The following is a 22617-nucleotide window of genomic DNA, read 5'->3' on the forward strand; positions in this document are numbered from 1 at the left end:
AAGCCACTTACAACAGGCACTGCAAATGCACACAGGCACACAGAATAGCACACACTCTGCTAGAGAGAGGTTCGCTGAAGGTGGGCTCTAGTATGAGTCCGAAAGCTCAGAAGACAAATCCTCTCGTCCCAGTTACTGAGCCAGATTGGGTCCTGTATAAAGCATATACTCTATGAGTTGTAGGCCTTCCTGCTAATAACTCCACTAGCTTTGGGAATGAGAAACATGTTTTTATTTACTCAGGAATAGTCTAAAATGCTACATTCTGCCTAATTCCTGTGAATATGTAAGTGCTCCTACTTTGTCCAGAAAACCTTAGAAATGTCTAAAGAGATTAAATATCTCTAACGTAAACATTAAACTTCCAATTTCCAGGTTTCTTAACTGAAGCCATAAAAAAGTAAAAAATCTGCCTTTAATTCCAATGGCTATTCTGACCCTTACTGCAATCATTTTATTAGACAAATGGTTGGTTGACTTTCTGATTGCAGTACTATTAAATCACTCAATCCAAAGATTAAGTCCAACAGTACACAACATGTAAGCCATTTACTGGGGTACAATGCAATTCTCATAGTAATCAAAATGTCTTCAGTGTGCTGCAAGCCAATATAAAACAGCAGAGAAGGTATCGGGACTATGCAGCTAATTGGGTAAGTTGTGACCAATTATTCACTCTCACGCCAAGCTAGCTCAAAATTATGGGGAGAAATGAGGCAAGATCCCTACATGATTTCTTAGAAGAAAGGGTGAGCTATCATTGGAATATACGCACAAATAAATTACAAAGAATTTTTGAATGCGTAAGTATGAAATCAGCATATGCTTGGTGCTGATCCCAACGTTTTAGGCCAACCCTGATGAAGTAACTTTATTGATATCTGTTTATTATTATATCTTTTATGGACAAATAATGCTTTTTTTTTCATATGTCACATCTGTCACCTTCAATTCTAAATGTTGGAAGTTGATAATTAGTTGGCAACAAAGCAAACTTTACATGCTTTTAATATGTTAATGTTTAATATAATTTTACTGAAGAAATTTTGACAAGAAAAAAGCAATACAAATATTGACTTACTTGACTTAAGTCTTTAGCGTCGGTACGGCATCGCCAATCCCTTCGCTGTAGAGTCGCATGCATCCCGAATCAACGGGATCCATGATTCTAGGCTGAGTACTACTTGAGCTCGCCGGGCCCAAGAGTCGTCAGAGCCCCTTCTGTTGGAAAACGGTGGGCACCTCGAGAAGGCAGGGGTTGTCTTGATAATGAGAGGCTATATTTTGCGCGTCAATTATCCTTTGCCCACCAATACAAATACAAATATTAAAAAGAAACAAAAACATAAGGACTAATACAAATAAGGAAAAAAATCAAACAAGAAAGTTTCAAAAAGATAAAAGCAGGTTCCAATCTTTTTTATAATGATCATAAATACATTTGTATTTTAACCTGTCTTTTAAAGTTACATCATAATTTCCTTCTTTACATATACTATCCTTTCTGATTTTTAAACCCATAAATCGCAAGCTCATTTTTCACTTTTTCCATAAGGGATTTCCTATCAGATACTAGATATTATCAATAATGTTTTTCCCATGCAAGAGAAAACTAGAAATATTAATCATGTTCAGACTCATGGCAACTTACAAAACAAGCACTGGTCTTGTAAATACTATTTTCTAGTCCTGATGAGAACAGACAGTTCTATGGCTTTAGCCCATTATTGTCGGTTGTATTTCTTTCTACTACACACATATAAGACTGGAGCTTTAGGCATTTCATTGTATTGTACTTGTTCAGTGTCTAAAGATACTTTCGTTGTTTATCTGCTGAACTACATTAAATTACTCTGACATAAACTCCTAACCTCGCTAATGGTATTTCCAGTGAGCTGCAGGGGAAAATCCGCATCAGTATGATTTAATCTTCTGGTCATGGCAATTAGACTCTTTCTTCCATCTTGACATTCTTTGCATGAGATTTGTCAGAGAAGAATTACACATAAATTCTTGGCAACACAAAGCAATTTGTGTAGCCTTCACAAGAGCAGATTTTTTTATTTCCAATTATGTTGAAAACCATTAAGAGAATTTCATTCAGTTCTGCACTACATCTGATTGTATTATTTTGAGGATGGGGGAAAAGATTTCCTAGCTCCTGTTGTTATTTACTTTTGAACAAGTTTTTTTCCCTTAAAGTGGTGTAGAAAAGTATTTGTTAAACAGTTTCCATTTCTTTCTATGAATTGATAAGCAATCAAAGAACATTTATTATGTAGGGTGAGAACAAAAGCAATTTGGAACTTGTGTTCCTATTCAGCCATCTTGAGGAACTGAGAATATTTAGTTTAGGCTCAGCTGTGATAAATTTAGGATTGCCCAATCCAGAATAAAAATAATGTAACATAATTAAATTAAAACATATTTGCTGCCTGTAGAAGCATATGAAAAAATTGTAGGCCTTTGTGCTAACAATCAAATGAGCTGTGTATAGAAATTCTTAGTCATCCAGGTCATGATTGTCCAAAAGATGCTTTCTCAGCACTTTTTTCTTATCCAAGGAGCTTCTTCAGTTCTCAGTTCAGTTCTTCAGAACTGAAGAAGCTTCTTGGATTAAAAGCGAAATGTCTTCAAGGAAAAACAAAGAAAATCCAGTTAGCTTTTGAAAAAGCATCTTTGGGACAATTAAATGAATTATTGAAGCATTATTATCTTCATAATTATGTTGTTAAAAGAAATTCATATTTTAATTCTTTCACCAACAATTTTTATTTTGGTCCTTGCGGAATTTAAGCAGATTTATAAGAGCAATCCTGCACGTAGCAGGGAAATATTGTAAACTTAGGTTAATACATGCAGCAGTCTGACATTGGAATTTGAAAAGTAAGAACATTTATAAGTGGAGTCTCTGAATTCCTGAATGTTCTACATTTTATATTATTAAGTATACTATGCCTTTTATGGCTCTGCTAAGCTAATAAAATGCAACATTGAAAGAAGCCTGCTATTACTTCTTTGCAAACATATTTTTTACCTCAAGATCGCTCGAATTTTTCTTTCACCCCACATTTTAAGAGGGAAATTGTCGTCTTTCTACCCTGTCATCAGAGCTTCACTAAAAGCAATCGTTGGCATAAGGGCTGATTTCAGAGAAGATAGTTGCTCTGAAATTTGTTTATTTCCATTATCATCCTTACAGTACAACATTCCCCTATACCTTCCAACAATGAGAATACCATTGAGAGAACTCAAGGACCACATTGGGGACACATTGTCATAAGAAAAATCTATGTGGTCATGAGTTATGAATTCACACTGACTTAATAGCACACAATCATGTCTTCCAGAGCTATTTTTTCTTAAATTTTAGAGATGGGTAAAATTTTGGATTAAATGCAAAATTAATGCAACCAAAGAAAAAACCAAAGTTCCCCCTCTGACCCCAGAACTCAGCTTTTGAAAAAGATCCCTTGTTCTTTCTCATCCTGACTACTCAATTGCTCTTCTGAGGAAGATATTACAATGTCAGCTACATTCAGCTCTTGAAGAAAGAGCTGGTTTTAAAAGGAAAGACTCATCATTTAAAGGCATCCTGTTTTGACATAGACATGACATACTAGTGGTTTCAAAAGTGCTTTTTCAAAAGGCAACTGGACATATATTTTTTTTCTTGAGGAAGAAGACATTTTGCTTCTAATGCAAGAATCTTCATACGTTCTGCCTGAATGGTTGGGTACGGTGGTGGAAGGATTCGTTCTATGAGTGGATTTATTTATTACAACCCAGTACATATTTTATCTAACTACTTGTGCAACATTTTTAGGCTTTTTAATATAAGTCTTTAAGTACCTGTTTATGTACTATATAAGAGGCAGTTTGGTATAGTGGTTTAAGGCAGTGGTCTCCAACCTTGGCAACTTTAAGACCTGTGGACTTCAACTCCCAGAGTTCCTCAGCCCAGAGTTCCTCAGACTGGCTGAGGAACTCTGGGAGTTGAAGTCCACAAGTCTTAAAGTTGCCAAGGTTGGAGACCACTGGTTTAAGGCACCAGGCTAGAAATTGGGAAACTCTGAGTTCTAGTCCCACCTTGGCCATAAAGCCAGTTAGGGTGACCTTGGTATAGACACTTTCTTTCAGCCCTAGAAAAGAAGCAATATGACAAACCACTTCTGGAAAAACTTAAGAAAAGTGCGGGGACTTCTCCAAGTGGTCTCCAAGAATTGGATACAATTTAATGGAAGAAAAAAAAGTACTATGGCACAGTATGAGTACAGCACAATTACTCAAGTCTGACATTATTTCAACAGCAATGCAGATTCATTTGTTTAGGAAGCTTGTATAATTGGGAAGTATTTGTAGGCAATACATGTTATCTTCTGTAAAATAGATTTGCAGACTGTTGCATCTGACAGCTGCATTAGTTATGCACTGATAATAAATTAAGGATGTAGGGCATGGAATTGTTTTAGAGTAGCATTTTAACTGACTGTGGATTATGCAAAATGCTTGCTTCCTGTGTCTCTGGTATAATTTAATTAATCAATTGTAAATGACCTCCAAATATATACAAGGAAAGAAAAATAAAATTGCTTATCCAGCCTTATTGGGTTGCCCTCTTTTAGAAGGTATTGTAGATTTAAAAACAACAACACGGAATAGCTTTATAAATACACATTTATAAATACAAATACATTTATCAGGAGATAAATGGCCTACAGTGTACTGAGAAATAGCTCCTATTTAATTCGGCCCATTTACATTTACTTTAATATTTGAATCGAGTTACATTTCATTACAAAGTAATACATGAAGATTTAAAGTAATCTTACTGAGACATTTTTATTATCTCTTTTTTTCCATTCAGGGCCCTCAAGGACCCCGCGGTCGTCCAGGTCCGCCTGTAAGGAATCAAAATACTATCAAAAGACATGATTGTATATCGCCCAATTTATATAACATACAATCTTGTAAACTCCCTTTTCCCCTTTTATTTCTAGGGTCCACCAGGAGCCCCTGGACCAAGAGTAAGATCCATTTATTTATTAGAATAACTTTATCACTGGGTAATAAAGCAGAAGGATACAAACCTAACCTTCGAAGCTTTTTTCTACAGTCACCATTTAAATGGAGATGATTTAATCCTGCTATAGTTCTGCTTCCATTTTCATTATCTTAAAAGCTACCCAGAGTCCTTTTGATATGATATGGCTGACAAATACATTTAAATAAATAAATATGGTCATTGTACAGATAACATGTAGAACAACATCTCTGCAAATCCTCTTGAAAATATGACTGATTTAATTCAAGGAAATGTACAGTCACTACACAAATTGCCAGTTCAAAATATATCCATGATTAGTGATACCATTTCTTGTTTTTCATATTTCTTGTTACTTTTATAAAATGGCTACTTTTATGTGCATTTATATCACAAATATAAATTTCTTCTGCTTATCCTGCATTTGAAATATCCATTTTTATAGTTTCTCATCATCACTTCAATATCTCAAACACTTTCCTGTAGCCTTTGCAATTCAGCACTGCCAATTTTCTTGAGTGCCCTGGAGCTTAGTTAAAGCATCAAATGTAAATAATACAATGAAAATGTGATGTTCTTGCATACCTAATAACTGTTCTTAATTATGTAGAAAGCTATGTGATTGATTTTTGAAATTTTTTTTGCCAATGATATTACTAATAAGAAACATTTTGATTTTATGCAGAAACAAATAGACATGAGTGCCACTATTCAAGCCTTGCTTGAATCAAATGCTGCCTTAGAAATGGAGGTAACAATATTTGCATATTGAAACTGATAAATTATACACATGGGAATAACATTACAAGAATAAGATATGCATAATTTTAAAGGCTTTATTTTATTACAGATTTTCAAATATATTAATTTGTGGTGAAAAGCATTGAATGGCAAACTAAAAAAGGATATATGAGCCTTTTAGTCTAAATGCTTAAGACATCGTACAACTGTTTTAACACCAAATTGTTTAGGTTGGTGTAAACAAAAAAAAAGAGATGACATGACCTCATCGCATAAGGAAATGTTACATCATTGGGACACTTTAATATAGAAAAGGATTAAACAGCGGTTGGAACCAAACATGATATAGCAAAAATCACAGAATTATAAAAATGGAAGGAACTACTTAGGTCAATCCACATGCTTCTTCCGTGAAGGGAGCCAAATTAAATCAACTTTGACATATAGTTACCCAGTTCTGCTTGAACATATCTAACAAGTGTAAACTTATCACCAGTCTGAATAATTTCCACTGTCAAATTGTTCTTTGACAAATTTAGAAGATTTTTCTAACATTCAATCAGAATTTGTTTTCTGTCACTTCATGTCCATTATTCTGTAGATTGCACATCAGGGTAATAGAAAACAGATACTAATCTTACTAAGATATGTCCACTATGTAATTAAAGAATGTTAATTTTTCCAGTTCATTTCCTCTCATAAAACCTAATTTCTAATCCCTTGATCATCTATGTTACTCTTCTTTAACTCTGTTCCAGTTTGTCTGATGCCTTCAGACATGGTGCCCAAGACTAGTAACAATATTTGGGCAACAGGGGTGGGAGAAGAGGGGTTATCATCCAGCCAATACAAAGTTAAAATATTACCATATTTCTGGTAATCTGGGAAATGATAGTTATATTGAGTTAAAATTAAATTTGTCTTTTTTCAGCCATAGCTTATGCTGACAAATATTCAGCAAATAATCAATTGCTATAGTAAAAAAAATTAAAAAAACATATTATTACCAAGTCAGATCCAATTATGACAAATATTCAAAACCTTTTATATGAGGCATACCATTTCCCACCATTTAGCTTATTTTTCTGCAGTATTTGTCATAAATCAGAAACTCCAGATTTATAATTATAGGTAGAATTTAGATTGGTAATTGACTATGTCCCAATACATTGACATTTCTTTGCAATAATATATTTTTTTTTACTTTGGCAGAATTATCAGAACACTGAAGTGACTTTCCTAGACCATAGTGCCAAAATATTCAAAACACTACATTATCTGAGCAATTTACTCCATAGCATCAAAAACCCATTGGGAACCCGAGATAATCCAGCACGTATCTGCAGAGATTTGCTCAACTGCGAACGTAAAGTGTCTAATGGTAGGTTTCCAATGACATTAAAAATCAAATAAGTCTTAAACTTTATACAGCATTTGCTTTGATTAGAATTCAGAGATCCACAGCAACTGAACTCTTGGTTTTTTATTATAGAATTGTCTATTTTGCATTAGATTCATATATTGTTTTATTTCAGATGCTATGGCCAAAATTGCCTAGCTTGTACATGCAAAATTTAATCTGTAAAAGATTAAATTATATACCTCCTTTATAATCTAGCTGCTTTGAATTTGCTGGCCTAAAATACTGCTTGTAAATCCAAAGGACTTTGCTGTTCTCAAAGTTTCCAATTCTATAATTGTATGAATTCTTCTGCCAGTGTAGTGAAATCTGGAAACATATACACAAATAAAGAATATTCTCATTATTAACACAAGATATTTGTAGTTTCTTTGACTATAGTTACATAAATAATAATTGCAAAGAAAAATGAATAGTATAGAGTCCTTACATCTTTTTCTCACAACTCAATTACAGCTAGTTGAGCCACAGTACAGTTTTAGGTAATCCTCAGGTTACAGCAGCAAATTGGGCCAAGGCCTGCTGTTACTAAGCACTATGGGCGTAAAGCACTATGTCACATGATCACATTGCTTGGTGACAACAGTCCAGGGAGTCCCAGTTGCCTTTGAAGCATCAAGATCCATGGATAGGTCATTAAGGAGCAGCAAGAGACCCACAGGTGCATGCAAACACCGGAAGGTCAAGGGAAGGAGGGTGAGAGTGCAAGTGCAGGATAGGACGATGTGGGTGTAAATTCAGCAATGTTGAGGGGAGGAGAATGTGGGTGTATCCAAGAGCAGAGATCAAGAAGAGGAGGATGTGGTATGCAGCAGAGGTGGGTTCCTACCAGTTCGCACCTATTCGGTAGAACCGGTTCGTCAAATCTACCAAACCGGTTAGAAGAGGTTCCACCAGTGGACCCGGAAAGCAGGCCACACCTACAGAAGAGGTTCCAAATTTTTTTGAAACCCACCACTGGTCCTTGGATATGATTATTCTACACTATCATGCGTTTGTGGTGCAATCAGAACATTGCATGTGTTGAAGTTGTTTTAACACAAACCAAAGATGCCTTTTAAAAAACAAGTTTACATCATATTCTTATGCATGCCAGTGCTGTGTGTGAGGTAATTTAAGGTTGTTCTGACAAGTGTCATCGGCATCTTCATATCCGATCACATGGGCGGCAAGCCACTCCCATCCGGTCACATGGGCGGCAAGCCACTCCCACAAAGGAGGCCACACCCACAGAGTAGGTTCGAACAATTTTTGAAACCCACCACTGGTATGCAGGTAGGTGACTTATCAAAACAAGTTGTGAAATTCATTGCTGGCTTCCACATTTACTTTGGTTGTGGGAAGCTGATAGGGAAGATAGCAAATGGTTATCACATGACCACAGGACACTGCAACTATTTTAGTGAGAGTGGTTGCCAAGCACCCAACAGAGAACTGTGGGAATACTGTGATAGCTGGAATTTTGAAAACCAGTTTTAAGTACCCTTTGTTCAGTGCAGTGCCATTGCAACTTTTGTCACTCTCTTCTTTCTCCCCTATTTTTGGAATCTGAAAACATATAAGGCAGTGATGGCTAACCTTTTTGTTGTTGCATGCCCAAAGCGTGTGTGCACACCCATAATGCAATGCATGCTCAACACCTCCCTGTGCTCCCCCCACATACACACATGACCCGTGCTTCCCCACACATGGGAGCCCCCCTTGCTCACCTGTACATGCATGCACAACCCCCACATGTGCGTGTGATCCCCGCACATGTGTGTGCATCTTGCGTGCACCCTGCGCATGCACGGCAGAGACTAAAAAAACAGCTGGCCAGCAGGAGGCTCGAGCTGAGCTGGAGGGCTCTGCCCGCAGAGAGGGCTCTGCATGCCACCTGTGACATATGTGGCATAGGTTCACTATCACTGATATAAGGGCAGAAGAAAACTTAAGACTGAAGATTTTTCTGTTTAAGAAACTCGGGTTTTCACAGGTGAAAAACATATTTCAGAATTTGTCTGCCTTTTATTTTCTCAACTGACAGGAAAATATTGGATTGATCCAAATATTGGGTGCCCTTCAGATGCTATTGAGGTTTTTTGCAACTTCACTGCTGGTGGCCAGACATGTTTATCTCCTGTATCAGTCACAAAGGTAGATCATTTCTGCAACAACCATACATTTGTCTTCTTTCTGCAGTTTTATTTATTTATTTATAAAAGTTGGAATTTTTCTGTGGAATTTGGCTGGCCAATCATTAGAAATATCTTCCCTTTTGTATATTTTGCAATATCCCTGCATATTTACAAAACACAAATGAACCTATTTCTCATAGGTAGAGGCAGTTAACACATAGGAAACTATGTAATAAGGGCCTCTTGCAATGGAATATTTGATCATGAATTAAATACATGTTCTTAGCTAAATGTTGAAAGAAAGAAAAAGAAAGAAAGAAAGAAAGAAAGAAAGAAAGAAAGAAAGAAAGAAAGAAAGAAAGAAAGAAAGAGAAAGAAAGAGGCAAGCTATGATTTATAGCAGTGATGGCAAACCTTTTCGGCACCAGGTGCTAAAAAGGGAGTGTGTGTGCTAATGCGTTCTGTGCGCGCGAGGTGCTCGTCTGGACCGCCACACAGAGAGGAGCTGCCCAGGGGGCATGCACGCACTGGAAAATGATCTTCTGGTTTCTGGTGCACATACGTGTCAGCCAGCAAATCTTCCAATTATTGGCACACATGCGTGCACATGCTGGAAAATGGAAGACCAGCTCTTCTAGTTTCCGGCACTGCCACACGCACAAAGGCCAGCTGATCATTGCATGTGCCAGAAGAGGAATGTGCGATGCCGTGCGTGCCAGGCAGCTTGGCCCCGCGTGCCACTTTGGTCATGCGTGCCATAGGTTTGCCATCACGGATTTATAGTATAGTAATAAATTAAGCCAATGTATAACTCATCAGTCCTATGCATTCTTACTCAGAAATAATCTGCAGAGAATTGTTAAAAATTGGCAAGGTTAGATAAGGGCCTTATCATGCTTTAAAGTTACATGGAGAACAAAACCTTATTTATTACTAGCACAGTGGTACTATTATTTAATAATTTTTGTTTCCTGTGTCTATCACATTTCCTAAAACATTTAGTGAACTTAGTGGAAACAGAGAGGAAAAACAAGATAAAAATGGTCTTAAAAAAAATTCTCAGTATTGTTCTAGCCCTGAAATTGATGGCTTTGTAGTCGAAGAACCATTAGAAATTCAAGCCAAATGTCAAAGTAAGGGCCTAAACAAGGTCCATATGGAAACAACAACTTGAAAAGCAAAGTATGCAGTGTTGTTTTTTCCATCCCCCTTATGTAATCTTCCTCCTCATATTTATATTGTGTAAATCCGTTTTTGTAAGAAAAGGAAGGAATATGCTTATGGTGCCTGAACAATGTAACAGATTAAATACCAATAGTTTGTTACTGCAATGGAATTTTTAATGAATAATAATATATTAAATATATCTAAACTGTCAGTATGATTTGTGGTTATGAACTGCCACCATATTTTCTATAATAATGTTTATTTTTGTTAAATAGTTGGAATTTAACATTGGAAAAGTACAGATGAACTTCCTTCATTTACTTAGTTCAGAAGCAACCCACACTATTACAGTTCATTGCCTAAATACCCCAGTGTGGAAAACTAATGAACTACATGATCAGAAACCTTCCCTGATCTTCAAAGGATGGAATGGTGATATTTTTGAAGCAAACACGCTGCTTGAACCAAAAGTTCTTATGGATGAATGCATGGTAAGCCATATGTACGGTAGTCATTACTGAAAATGTTAATACAAAGAATACTTTCTAATTTTCTCATATATGCATTTTGGCCACAAACGATATGGGTTTCATTTCTTAAACATCCAACTAAAAATGTTAAATGTCTATATTATAAATTATAGTGAATTTAGAAAATCATAAAAACTGAGATTAACACTAAAGATTAGATATGATTTAAAATCTGAATATTCTTAATGTGCTAGATATATTAGGACTCCATTTTCTGTTATACATTCAAAAATTTTGTAGACATTTGTTACTTTCTAATTCTACAAGGGAACAAGAGATGAGCAAGAATGCAGATCTGATTCTTTTATACCAGCTCATAATTTTTTCGGCCCAAATTCATAATCGCCATGAACTCCTAAGCTATTATGTATATACCCAAGTTGAAGATAATCATAAAATAATGTTTTAAAAATAAAAGTTATTTTGTTTTAAATTAAAATGCTCATGGCTAGTCATGGAAACTTGGAAGAGCTCATTTTTTCCAATGAGTATTGAATCACCTCTGGTTTATGAACAAAATGTACTCCAAATGCTTCTTCTTTTTTTTTGGTAATTCTTACGAATCTCAGTTTGCAAATAGATGGCAGGTTGACAAGCCCAAAAAGAACAGAAAGCTATGCAGTGGAAGTGGAAGTAAATGAAGTAGATATAAATACTGTATATACTCGAGTATAAGCCTAGTTTTTCAGCCCACTTTTTGGGCTGAAAAAAGCCGCCTCGGCTTATACTCGAGTCAGTGAAAAATTTGCCCGAAATGGAGGAGAAAAAGGGGCGGGGCCATGCCGCTGGGTGACACTCGTGAATGGCCCAGTGCCCCTGTGAGTTTCCCCTCCCTCTGTGTCAGTTTGCCGCGCAGCGCGCACCGCACCATCCCCCCTCCTCACGTTCTAATGTAATGCAGGGCTGTCTTACGATTCCCCTTCCTCCCCCTCCTGCCGCTCTGCAACGATGTCCCACCTCCTCCTTGTTATGGCAAGCAGCCACATAGCGATGTCCCACCTCCTCTGGTACAGTGATCCAATGATAGGAATCACTGTGCCGTGTGTCATAGGAGGCGGGACATCGCTCCCGCGGCTGCACGGGACATCATCATCACAGCGGGACATCAGCATCATGAGGTGAGTGAAGTATTTCATTGAATACACCGCTAGTTTACTGTTTTTCTTTGAAATAAATATTCAAAAACATTATTGGTATCTATTTTTATTTTTGAAATTTACCGGTAGCTGCTGCATTTCCCACCCTAGGCTTATACTCAAGTCAATAACTTTTCCAGTTTTTTGTGGTAAAATTAGGTGCCTCGGCTTATATTCAGGTCGGCCTATACTCGAGTATATACGGTATTTTTCTTCCAGTACTTAAGTTTTCCAATAGCAATTGCATTCATTTATTTATTACATTTATAGTCCACTGCTCTCCCAAATAGCTTAGAATGCTGTTTATAAAGAGCATGATTTGACTGTCATTTATAAAACTTGGGAGATTACAGAAAACAACTGAAAAGGGGAGTGTATAAAAAGGGACTTTTTTATTGAGAGTGGTGATGCCTGCAAATCAGTTTTGCTTCCTGGCAAACACCTGAACCACCAGGGCATGCAGTTTTCAAAAGTGGTCTGCCATAACCTTCTTCCTAGAGCTGAAAATGATTGACCCAAACTCACCCAGGTAGGACTAACATTCATGGTTGCCCAATATCTAGGCTGGTTCTTTAAACATTACACTGAACTGCTAAATGTTATCTTAAATAGTAAAAGAAATCTCAGTTCCCCTTTTAAAACTTAGCAACAACTCCTTCTCCACATATTTTTTAATTCCCTCCATATACAAGTGGTCCTCAACTTACAATAGTGCATTTAGTGACCGTTCAAAGTTACAACGGCAATGAAAAAAGTGACTGATTACTGTTTTTCTTCAATCTGCAGCATTCCCATGACCATGTGATCTAAATTCAGACACTCAGACATTTATGATGGTTGCAGTGTCCCGAGGTCACGTGATCCCCTTTTGTGACCTTCTGACAAGCAAAGGAAAAGGGGAAACCAGAGTCACTTAACAAACATGTTACCAACTTAATACCTGCAGTGATTCACTTATGGCAAGAAAAGTCGCAAAATGGGGCAAAACTCAATTAACAAATGTCTCACTTAGAAACATAAATTTTGGGTTCAATTGTGGTTGTAAGTCAAGGACTACCTGTAGTGTGACCTCATTCTCATTGTATCACTATGCTACGGCCTTTATCTTCCCCCTCAAATTTTAAGCGGGGACTCCAACCATCAAAACGTTGCCCAATATATCATATTTTTTTAAAAAATTCACATTTCTTGGAGTTTCCCCACATTTTCCACAACAGTGGAAAAAGTATAATGAGCCATTTCAGGTCAGCAGAATCAAAATCCAGAAGATTTTGGTTGTGTTACTTTTAACATGAAACAATAGTCCAAGCAATTCCTGTGTGGTGAATCAGGAAAGGCAAGGATGTGATTCTCTCCCTTCAGGATCTCCATATCCCTCCAGCCCTATTTTGCCTGCTGCCTTCACTTCCCTCTTTTCTTTCAGCTATGATTGCTGCTGATGTCCTTAAGCTGAGTATTTTAGCTTTCCCATAACCATGCACTTCCCTGCCTCCCCTCGGCCTCTGCTTATGCCATTGGCTTTATCCAATTCTTTCCCCCCATCAATTTCTGCCTGGAACAACAACATTTTAGTTTGTAACTAAATGAAAAAATATTTTCAGATCAGATCAAAACATCTAAAACAGTATTTTGTTAAAACACTTTCCAAAATAGTTGTTTATACACATAAGTATGCACATCTGCATATCTTTGGTGATAACTATTGCTTCTTTCTTGATTTTCCCTGTAAAGATCATACCGAATTAAAATCTTGTATGATTGTAAGTTTTCTTTTATTGCAGATTCAAGACGGCAACTGGCACAAAACCCAGTTTTTTTTCCACACTCAAGACACAAATCAACTACCAGTTGTTCAGGTTCATCCATTTTCTCATCTCAATCAGGGACAACAGCGATACATAGAAAGTGGCTTGGTGTGCTTTCTCTAGGATTTTGACTAAACCTCTTCATATCGCCATATACAGAACACAAGAAATAACTACAAAACTGTGGAACAATTTGTACAGCAATATGCTGGTGAATTCTTTAAAGAATCTCAGGAAGAAAAAGACTTCCTCCTATGAAGGAGAAATGGCTTTAAAAAAAACTTTTGACAACATTAATAAAATATTTAATTTTTGGTTGGTGCTTTTTATGATATTCTCTGAACCAAAGAATATGCATATATGGAAATTCTTCTTGATTTTATTATTCAGCACTGTCTAGGACACCTTAAAGAAAGATGGAAGAATGCAGTAAAATGGAGCAGTATGGTTTACGCTCCCAAATGTGCAATAGCTTATGTTATACTGACAATGAGTTACGCCGCCATAAAATCCCTTAAAACACTTTAGTTGAATGATGGTCCTTTTCGGACACAAACATCTTCACAGATGATCCACTACCTCTTTCGTGTTTCCTGTTTGTGTGGCCTGGCGCTCCATATATAACATAAAGTGTTATTTTTTCTTTACTTTTTTTTTTTAGGCTGTATGTGCTGGTTACATCAAAGAAACTCTTCATTGTAAAATTGTGTCTTAAAAATATTTGGTCACATAGTTCATGATAACTGAAAACATTAATTTATGTGAAAATCTTGTTTTGAAAATATTTCTGTCTGTAACATGAAATGGATGGGACAGACATATCTTGGTGCTTATAAAAAGAACAGAATTTTGTACTTGTAGAAGGACTACGTACAATGATTTTTAAAGATGTTAACTTTTCAGGCAATCTATAATTATAACTTGTGTAAATATTTTGTAACTGTTGAAAATCTTAATACAGCATATATTTAAATGGCTATTAAATTATACTCTTAAATAAGTCATTCTGGAAATGTGCTTTTGTGCCAAAATAGTTTATTTTTAGGACTGTAACCTCTTATAAATACTTTTTTTTAACAAAGTTTAAATAAATATCAGATAGTTTAATATTCTCCTTCAAAGAAAACATGCAATTTTGCTTCCCTTTAGATGGGATGGGGTGTGATAGATTTATTATCCATTTAAATAAACTTATTGCAGCATGAATCTGAAACATTTTACTAAATAATAATGACCAGCAGAATAAATTCTAGAATGTATAACTTCAAGCAATGGGAAAGATTAAAGGTTTAAAGCATCTTTTTGACCATAGAAAGGAAACACATCGTTACACCAGTTTTCTCTAATTTTCTACTTTTTCAGACATTGTTTTTACCCATTAATTCATAGATGCACTTCTACTACACGCATCCTGACCACTTGCAAATCTAGAGCAACTGCTTTATTCTTATTGGCTCCACAGGGACTAGTTAGAGGGGGAAAGCACAAGTTGATTAGTCTTGCTATATATGGATGATACAGAATCAAAAATTTGTTCAACATTCATTATCATTTTAAATATTAAACTTTTGTAGAGTAACTCTTTTTTACCTTTTACCAGCCAAGTATGTTCTTATTTAGTTTTCATTTATCACAAGATAAATTTATAAAATATAAGAAATTACTTTCTTGGTCTAGAAAAAAATCTTGTCCTCTAAATACTCAGAAATCTTTGTTTTGTTATTACTATGTTTATTTAAAATTAAGAGACAAGATGGAACCAAGTTTTATTACTTTATAGGTACCCGAATCTGGAAATACTCATTCTGCAATTATACAAAGAATTTTACATCCTTGGATATAATGGTTCATCAGTTGATGAATTATATTATTTCACATGTTGCTCCTGAACCATTTCTGGTATTAGACCATTCTGAAACATTAATGATGATAGTGGTAATGGTGGTGGTGTGGTCTCTTGTTTGAGCAGTGGGTTGGACTAGAAGACCTCCAAGGTCCCTTCCAACTCTTATTCTTCCTGTTGAGCTTGATTACTGACTTCATGGATATAGACATACTGTTTTTCTGGCAACAATATACCCCATACCCATCAATACTGGCAGGGCAAGCTACTGTATAGAAACGGAGCAATATACCAATACCGTTACTACTCATTGCAGTCTTCTCTGCCTACGGCCAAAAGCACCACTTTTGCATGATTCCTCAACAAGGAAAGAGGAACCCCTCCATCACTTTTCCCTACCCGGGTCTGCCAGGAACGATTCCTCATCCGTTCCCACTTCCAAACACTTGAGCCCGGGTCAAGCAACCCTAAAACTCGCGCGGCGCCTTCCAGGGGCGGGGCTTCTTTCCGGAGCTTCTTTTCTGCGCGGTCGCTAGGGGGCGGTGACTCGAGCCGCGTCGCGCCGGTCTAGGCTGCAAGCGAGCGCGGCGGCCCCAAGCATGGCGACCGTGATAGGAGCCGTTCCGAGCGGGCCGGACGAAAGTCTTCAGCGGAAGATGTCGCTGCGGAGGTAGGCCCTTTCTTCCGACTTCTTCCTTCGCCACAGGCGGCGGGGCCCCGAGTTTTCCAGGCGGAAACTCGGGGACGATCCAGATGGGAGGGTGGAGAATCAAACCTCGTGATTCTTAAGCTTCCTCGCGTGGGACCGTTCAATGGTAGCCTCGCTTTGCCTGCCCTGCTGCTATTATAAGCCAGTTGCGCCTTGCCTTGAATGCGTCCCTGGAAGAAGTACAATAATGCAGCTTTAGCGGAGGGGGAGGAAGTAGATCTCGTTTATTTCAAGAAATCAGCTTTTTTTTTAAAGAATTCTGGCTGCACAGATGTCAGGGCAACAAAATGATTCCTCCCTACCCCAGACTTAATGGATAGAGACACTATATTTTGATCACACGGACCATGGGGATGCTGTAATGGCCTTTAAGTGTGAAAAACGGTCATAAGTCACTTTTTGAGTTTGAGTTTTATTTTATTTGTATGCCGCCCTTTTCCCTAAGGGGACTCAGGGCGGCTCACAACTCAAGGGAAAGGGGAATACAGACAGTTTAACAACAACACAAAACAATACATAGTTTAAAAGCGCAACAATCATACCATTCGAGATAGGGGCAGTGCAATTTTGAACAGTCATTAAACGAACTGTTCTAAGTCTAGGACTCTCTATTTCATACTGAGGTAGTCCTGGACTTAGAACAGCACATTCTACTGAACGGTCGAAGTTAGACTGAAAAAAGTTGACTTATGACCGTTTTTCACCCTTAACAGCCATTACAGCATCCCCATGGTCCATGTGATCAAAATTTAGCTGCTTGGCAACTGGTTCATTTTTCTGACTGTGATCACCTTTTTTGAGACTTTCTGACAAGCAAGGTCAGTGGGTTAGCCAGATTCATTTAACAACCACGTTGCTAACTTAACAAACCGCAGTGATTCACTTAACAACTGTGGCAAGGGAGGCCATAAAGTGGGAGAACGTTCACTTAACAAATACAGAAATGTTTGAGCACAATTGAACATTATGCAGTGAAAGAATTTTTGTTGTCCATATTAAGTGTAGAATTCCTCAAGAGACATTATTATTGGAGCCAAATAATTGTGCTAGTTGGATTAAACCTTTAGGTTATTCACTTAGAATATTCAAATATAATGACCCTATTGGTTTTTCACAAAGCTTTAAAAACTTGGCTATGTAAGGTAGTCATCAACCTACAACAATTTGACCATTCAAAGTTACTACAGTGCTGAAAAAAATGATTACGAAATGATTACGAAAAAATGATTATTTACTCTTTTGATCTTTGCAGCATCCCTATGGTCAATGCTCAAAATTCAGATGCTTGGCAAGGGCTTCATATCTATGATGGTTGCAGTGTCCTGGGGTCATATGATCAGCTTTTGTGGCCTGACAAGCAAAGTCAATGTGAAAGCCAGATTCAGTTAACGACCATGTCATTAACTTTAACAACTGCAGTGTTTTGCTCAACAACTATGGCAAGAAAACTCATAAAGTGGGGCAAAACTCACTTAACAAATGTCTCACTTAGCAACAGAAATTTTGGGCTCAATTGTGGTCGTAAGACGAGGACTACCTGTACTTGGCTTTATTACTAATTGATTAATCTTCACAGCTGCTGTTTGCACTTATTTATTTTATGGGTGTTTTTAGGGTTTTAAATATTTTTTTCATTTATTTATTCATTTTATTTATTTATTTATTTATTTATTTATTTATTTATTTTAGAATTGTAAGCAGCCCAGAGTCATTTGCTGTTAATCGCTATGGAAAAAGGATAAATAAACAAATAGATAAATGTATAAAATTTAAGATAGCAATAGGAATAGCAGTTAGACTTATATACCGCTTCATAGGGCTTTCAGTCCTCTCTAAGCAGTTTACAGAGTCAACATATTGCCCCCAACAATCCGGGTCCTCATTTTACCCACCTCGGAAGGATGGAAGGCTGAGTCAACCCTGAGCCGGTGAGATTTGAACAGCCGAACTGCAGAACTGCAGTCAGCTGAAGTAGCCTGCAGTGCTGCATTTAACCACTGCGCCACCTCGAGATTTTTTTGAAATAAAACATTTCCCAATATTCAAATTTGGTATACAAAGATTTAGGTGACTATAGCTGTATGACAACCCTGTGGACTATGTTGATCAGGAAGGATGCTTGACACAGAAGCATGGCACAATTTCACATTATTTGTGTATTTATTTGGACTATTTGTACTTTGGAGCTATACTTTTATATCTAACATGGACTTGAACTTTTGCATATCCCATATGATATGAACAAACACACATATTCTGTGTGCTCAGTTCAAAGACTTGTTGTTGGCTGCTTGGTGCATTACAGGCAAACATCGTTTCTTTATCATATTCATTTTGGAGTATACTATACATACATGGTTTTTTAATTAAATATGTTCATCTAAGCATCATCACAGTTGTCATGTCTACAGTATAAATTTTAGAAATGCGGTTCTGGAAAAAAATATCAGCCAATCCATTTTGGAAACCATTGAACAAATTGAAATTACATTTCACTTTGTAGCTCAGAGCTTTGCAGTCTACGATCTTTGAACCCAGTTCATGTAAGATCTTGAGCTCCCTCTGACCAGAGTACATTTACTCATGGTGAAAATACCAATGCAATTACACTCCATAAGTATAGTTATGTAAATAAAATAAATATTAGATGTAACACGTTTAAAAAGCAAAACCATCAAGCATACTGTTTTTACAAAATTATTCTGCTTACTTTGCATTATTTCCCATCAAGGCATCTTTGCTCTATTAAAGCTCTTATGCTTTTCACAAATATTTGTCATCGTTATTTTAGGCTTTTCTCTTAACATACAAGTGAGAAAGTACAACTAGTAATCCATATGAAGAAGAACAGGACTTCTTTAGGACTGTCACTACTTCTATAGTGACAATCCTGAAGATGTCCTGCTCTCCCTGTACCTAAAAATGGTTTCTCAGAATTTACTGTCTTTATGTTTGGGTCAATTTGATCTAGGTCCACAGCACAATTCAGAAAATGCCAAGTCAGCAACCTGACACTTGGCCTTTCTGAAAGGAAAAACTTCACAGCAATTAAAATTAAAAATTGAGTTAGTTCCATATAAAAAAAGAGCATCATGCTCTGATTTTATACATAAAGCAATGTATAGACGAAAGAGTATGGCTTGTGATCAGACTTATTTTGCTCCAAAAGATTTCTTTGGCCGCTTATACATTTAGACTTTCAAAAAGCATGTTTAATTGAATTGGAACTCTTGTGAAATTACTTGGTAAGCAAAAAAATTAGCCATCATCTGTCAGAGCTGGAATATATATACCTAACAAGGAGGGGAAAGGCTACCTTATCTGAGCTACAAAACTGGAAAACTTAGATGGGCCCAAGAAAATAAGAGTTTTCTGTACCTCTCTGTAGCCATCTAGAATTTATCGTATTTTTTAAGTAATCAGATACTGTGTAAAACAGGAAGACACAAAATCACTTTGGTGAATTTGGTGTTTTTAAAAAATACAGATTTTTAGAATAGTGGCATCTCAATGCCTAGGCTCACTTACTGTGACTATTTGATTTCATGTGGTGCAGAAACCCTCTATTCGGATTTGATTTTTAAAAAATTTAATATAAGTATGCCATCATTTACAAGACCTAGCCAGGGGTCTTGACAGTAGAGCAGATCACAAAGTGCTGATGTTTAGGTTGTGTATTTCTGATTTAGTGTGATGTGCCAATTGGAGCTCTGATGCATCATCTCTAGCTGATGGGGCACCAATCCAAGTTACTCATGCTAAACAAACCATGGGAAAGAATTTCTATTGTTTAGTTGCTTCTACTGGCAAGAAACGACAAAGCAACATTTACCAGGATGCTGCTGACAAACGATAAGACAGAATTCTGAGAGCGGCCATTAACAGGATGTGGATCCCTGTTGTACTGATTCTCATTGGAAGCTTGAAGGGGCTCAGATTATCAGTAACAGTATTTTAACACCTTTTGCAGGAAATGCAGTGGACTGCTGTTATAGCAAAGACATCCTGAGACGGTTTATTAATTTGTAATAAATCAGTTTTGAGGAGAGAGCCAAGGCTGTTAATGGGAATTTGCACTTAAACAGAAGTGAAAAGTTCTGATAATGTTTCTTAACTAGTTTGTCTTTTCCAATATTCCCCTGTGCAAAGACTTTTCTCTGTGCTGTTCACTCTAAGCGTACCATCTCAATTTTCATTTTTTTAGATGTGAACTCTGTAATACAGAAATAGCAAAATACAGATGCCCTCGATGTATGAAATATTCATGCAGGTAGGTATAAACCAAAGACTTTTTTAAAAAATCTTAGGTGGCGGAAAATAAAATAACAGTGTTCCTTTGCTTTTGTGCTTTCAGTTTGGCTTGTGTAAAAAAACATAAAGCTTTATACAGCTGTAATGGAATCAGAGAAAAGGCGGCCTTTGTTTCAGTGAATGACTTCAGCAACTTAACTCTTCTAAGTGGTAAGAATCCAGTAAACTATCTAAGGTACTGTAGGGCTTGGGATAAGCAATGATCTAGACTAGTGTAGTGCTATGTAGAGTTGTTTTTTAAGTATAAGAATTATTTAAAAAAATTAATAAATTCTTGCTACTGTGCCAATACTAAGCTTCTTTCTACCGTACTAACAGTAGTTTGTCCTAGTATCCTAAAACAAACACAATAGAGAATGTTGGATAGAATACAAAGATAGGTTGAGAACGTTTTAGACTGAGAATGAGGCAATGTAAGTATATTTCTTCACTGAAAAAGAATCCTAGCTCATATAGAGATACTTAAATTTCAAATGCATAGCATATTTCAATCACAGTTGAAAATAGGGGATGAAATGTGTTTGAATATTAGTAGCTCGGGTTGTTAGGCTGTTGGTTTGAGCTCCGACTTTGGCAATTTGGTTGAAATGTTTCACCACCATTTGAGGAGACATTGGCAGTGCATTTGGAATTGCTGCTCCAGATGCTATTTCTCATAACCCTAAAAGCAACGATTTGTAAGTTTTCAGCAAAATCTTTGTAAAATGCAGGACACTGAAAACAACCATAATGCAAACCATTAAACTCAAAATGCACTGACAATGTCTCCTTGAATGGTGACAAAATGTTTGCAACCCGTGACCCGTCAAAACCGCCCTCGACTAAACCGCGCCCGATTAAACCGCGTCACTGATGTCATCAACAGGGTGACAACAGCCAGCGCGGAGAAAGAAGGGTGCTTTAAATAGCGCTTTGAAAGCAAGCCGATTCAACTTAAGGTAAGGGTTAGGGTTAGCTTTAGGGTTAGGTTAAGGGTTAGGGTTAGGTTAAGGGTTAGGTTAAGGGTTAGGATTAGGTTTAGGGTTAGGTTTAGGATTAGGTTTAGGATTAGGTTTAGGGGGGTTAGGTTTAGGTTTAGAGGTTAATTTTAGGGTTAGGGTTTACAGCGTGCTTCTTTCTCAGCGCTGTCGTCGCCCTGTTGATGACGTCAGCGACGCGGTTTAGTCAGGCGCGGTTTAGTCGAGCGCGGTTTTGTCGGTGAACCGTTTGCAACCAAATTACCAAACGCGGAGCGCAAACCAACAGCCTAAAAACAGGGATGCTCATACTCCAAAACTTGAAAAAATACTTGAAAACAGGTATGGAATATGTACACTACACTTCTCAGCAATAATAATAATAAAATTTATTTACAGTCAATGACTAGTCAGATCTAGAATATACTAATGACACCAAATCAGCATATAGAATTTAAAAAATCAGAATAAAACATGAAAGCTCAGCTTCTCCTTAAAAGAAATTTGTCTTTTCCTGGGGTCATATAGGTTTGTGTTTGACTTTGAAAATAATAATAGCTGTGTTTAAATGTTATTACAAAATCTTAACCTACATACATTGAACATTTTAATGCTGAATACACTGTTTATATGTATTTTTACATATCAACATCACTTATATTTCAGTAAAATGACTCCTTGCCTTTTCCTTGATTTTCTTCTTTAGACTATCGGTTTCTAGAAGATGGGGGAAGAATGACTGACCGGGCTGCTCGAGATGCTATTTCTCATAAACCCAAAAGTAATCGATTTGTAAGTTTTCAGCAAAACCTTTGTAAAGCACAGTCACATGACTGTG

General features: G+C 36.9%; 2 protein-coding genes across 3 annotated transcripts in view; both read left to right on the top strand.

Moving 5' to 3' along the window:
* COL24A1 (collagen type XXIV alpha 1 chain) overlaps nucleotides 1–14859 on the top strand; it is a 136012-nt gene extending 121153 nt beyond the window's left edge. Inside the window, exons 53-59 of the mRNA XM_032217720.1 lie at nucleotides 4868–4903; nucleotides 5001–5027; nucleotides 5730–5795; nucleotides 6998–7166; nucleotides 9232–9341; nucleotides 10765–10980; nucleotides 13937–14859. Coding sequence (XP_032073611.1) covers nucleotides 4868–4903; nucleotides 5001–5027; nucleotides 5730–5795; nucleotides 6998–7166; nucleotides 9232–9341; nucleotides 10765–10980; nucleotides 13937–14083 — 771 coding nt within the window. The 3' untranslated portion in view covers nucleotides 14084–14859. The remainder of the gene's footprint in view (nucleotides 1–4867; nucleotides 4904–5000; nucleotides 5028–5729; nucleotides 5796–6997; nucleotides 7167–9231; nucleotides 9342–10764; nucleotides 10981–13936) is intronic.
* A 1490-nt stretch (nucleotides 14860–16349) lies between these two features.
* Nucleotides 16350–22617, top strand: part of ZNHIT6 (zinc finger HIT-type containing 6) — a 50735-nt gene continuing 44467 nt past the window's right edge. The window contains exons 1-4 of one of the 2 annotated variants that reach the window (XM_032218484.1): nucleotides 16350–16473; nucleotides 20717–20782; nucleotides 20867–20973; nucleotides 22486–22571. In XM_032218484.1, the coding sequence (XP_032074375.1) occupies nucleotides 16403–16473; nucleotides 20717–20782; nucleotides 20867–20973; nucleotides 22486–22571 (330 nt within the window). In that variant the 5' untranslated portion in view covers nucleotides 16350–16402. The other variant, XM_032218485.1, reaches the window with a different exon arrangement.

The sequence above is a fragment of the Thamnophis elegans genome, chromosome 5 (assembly GCF_009769535.1).
Source record: "Thamnophis elegans isolate rThaEle1 chromosome 5, rThaEle1.pri, whole genome shotgun sequence".
Taxonomy (NCBI): Eukaryota; Metazoa; Chordata; class Lepidosauria; order Squamata; family Colubridae; genus Thamnophis; species Thamnophis elegans.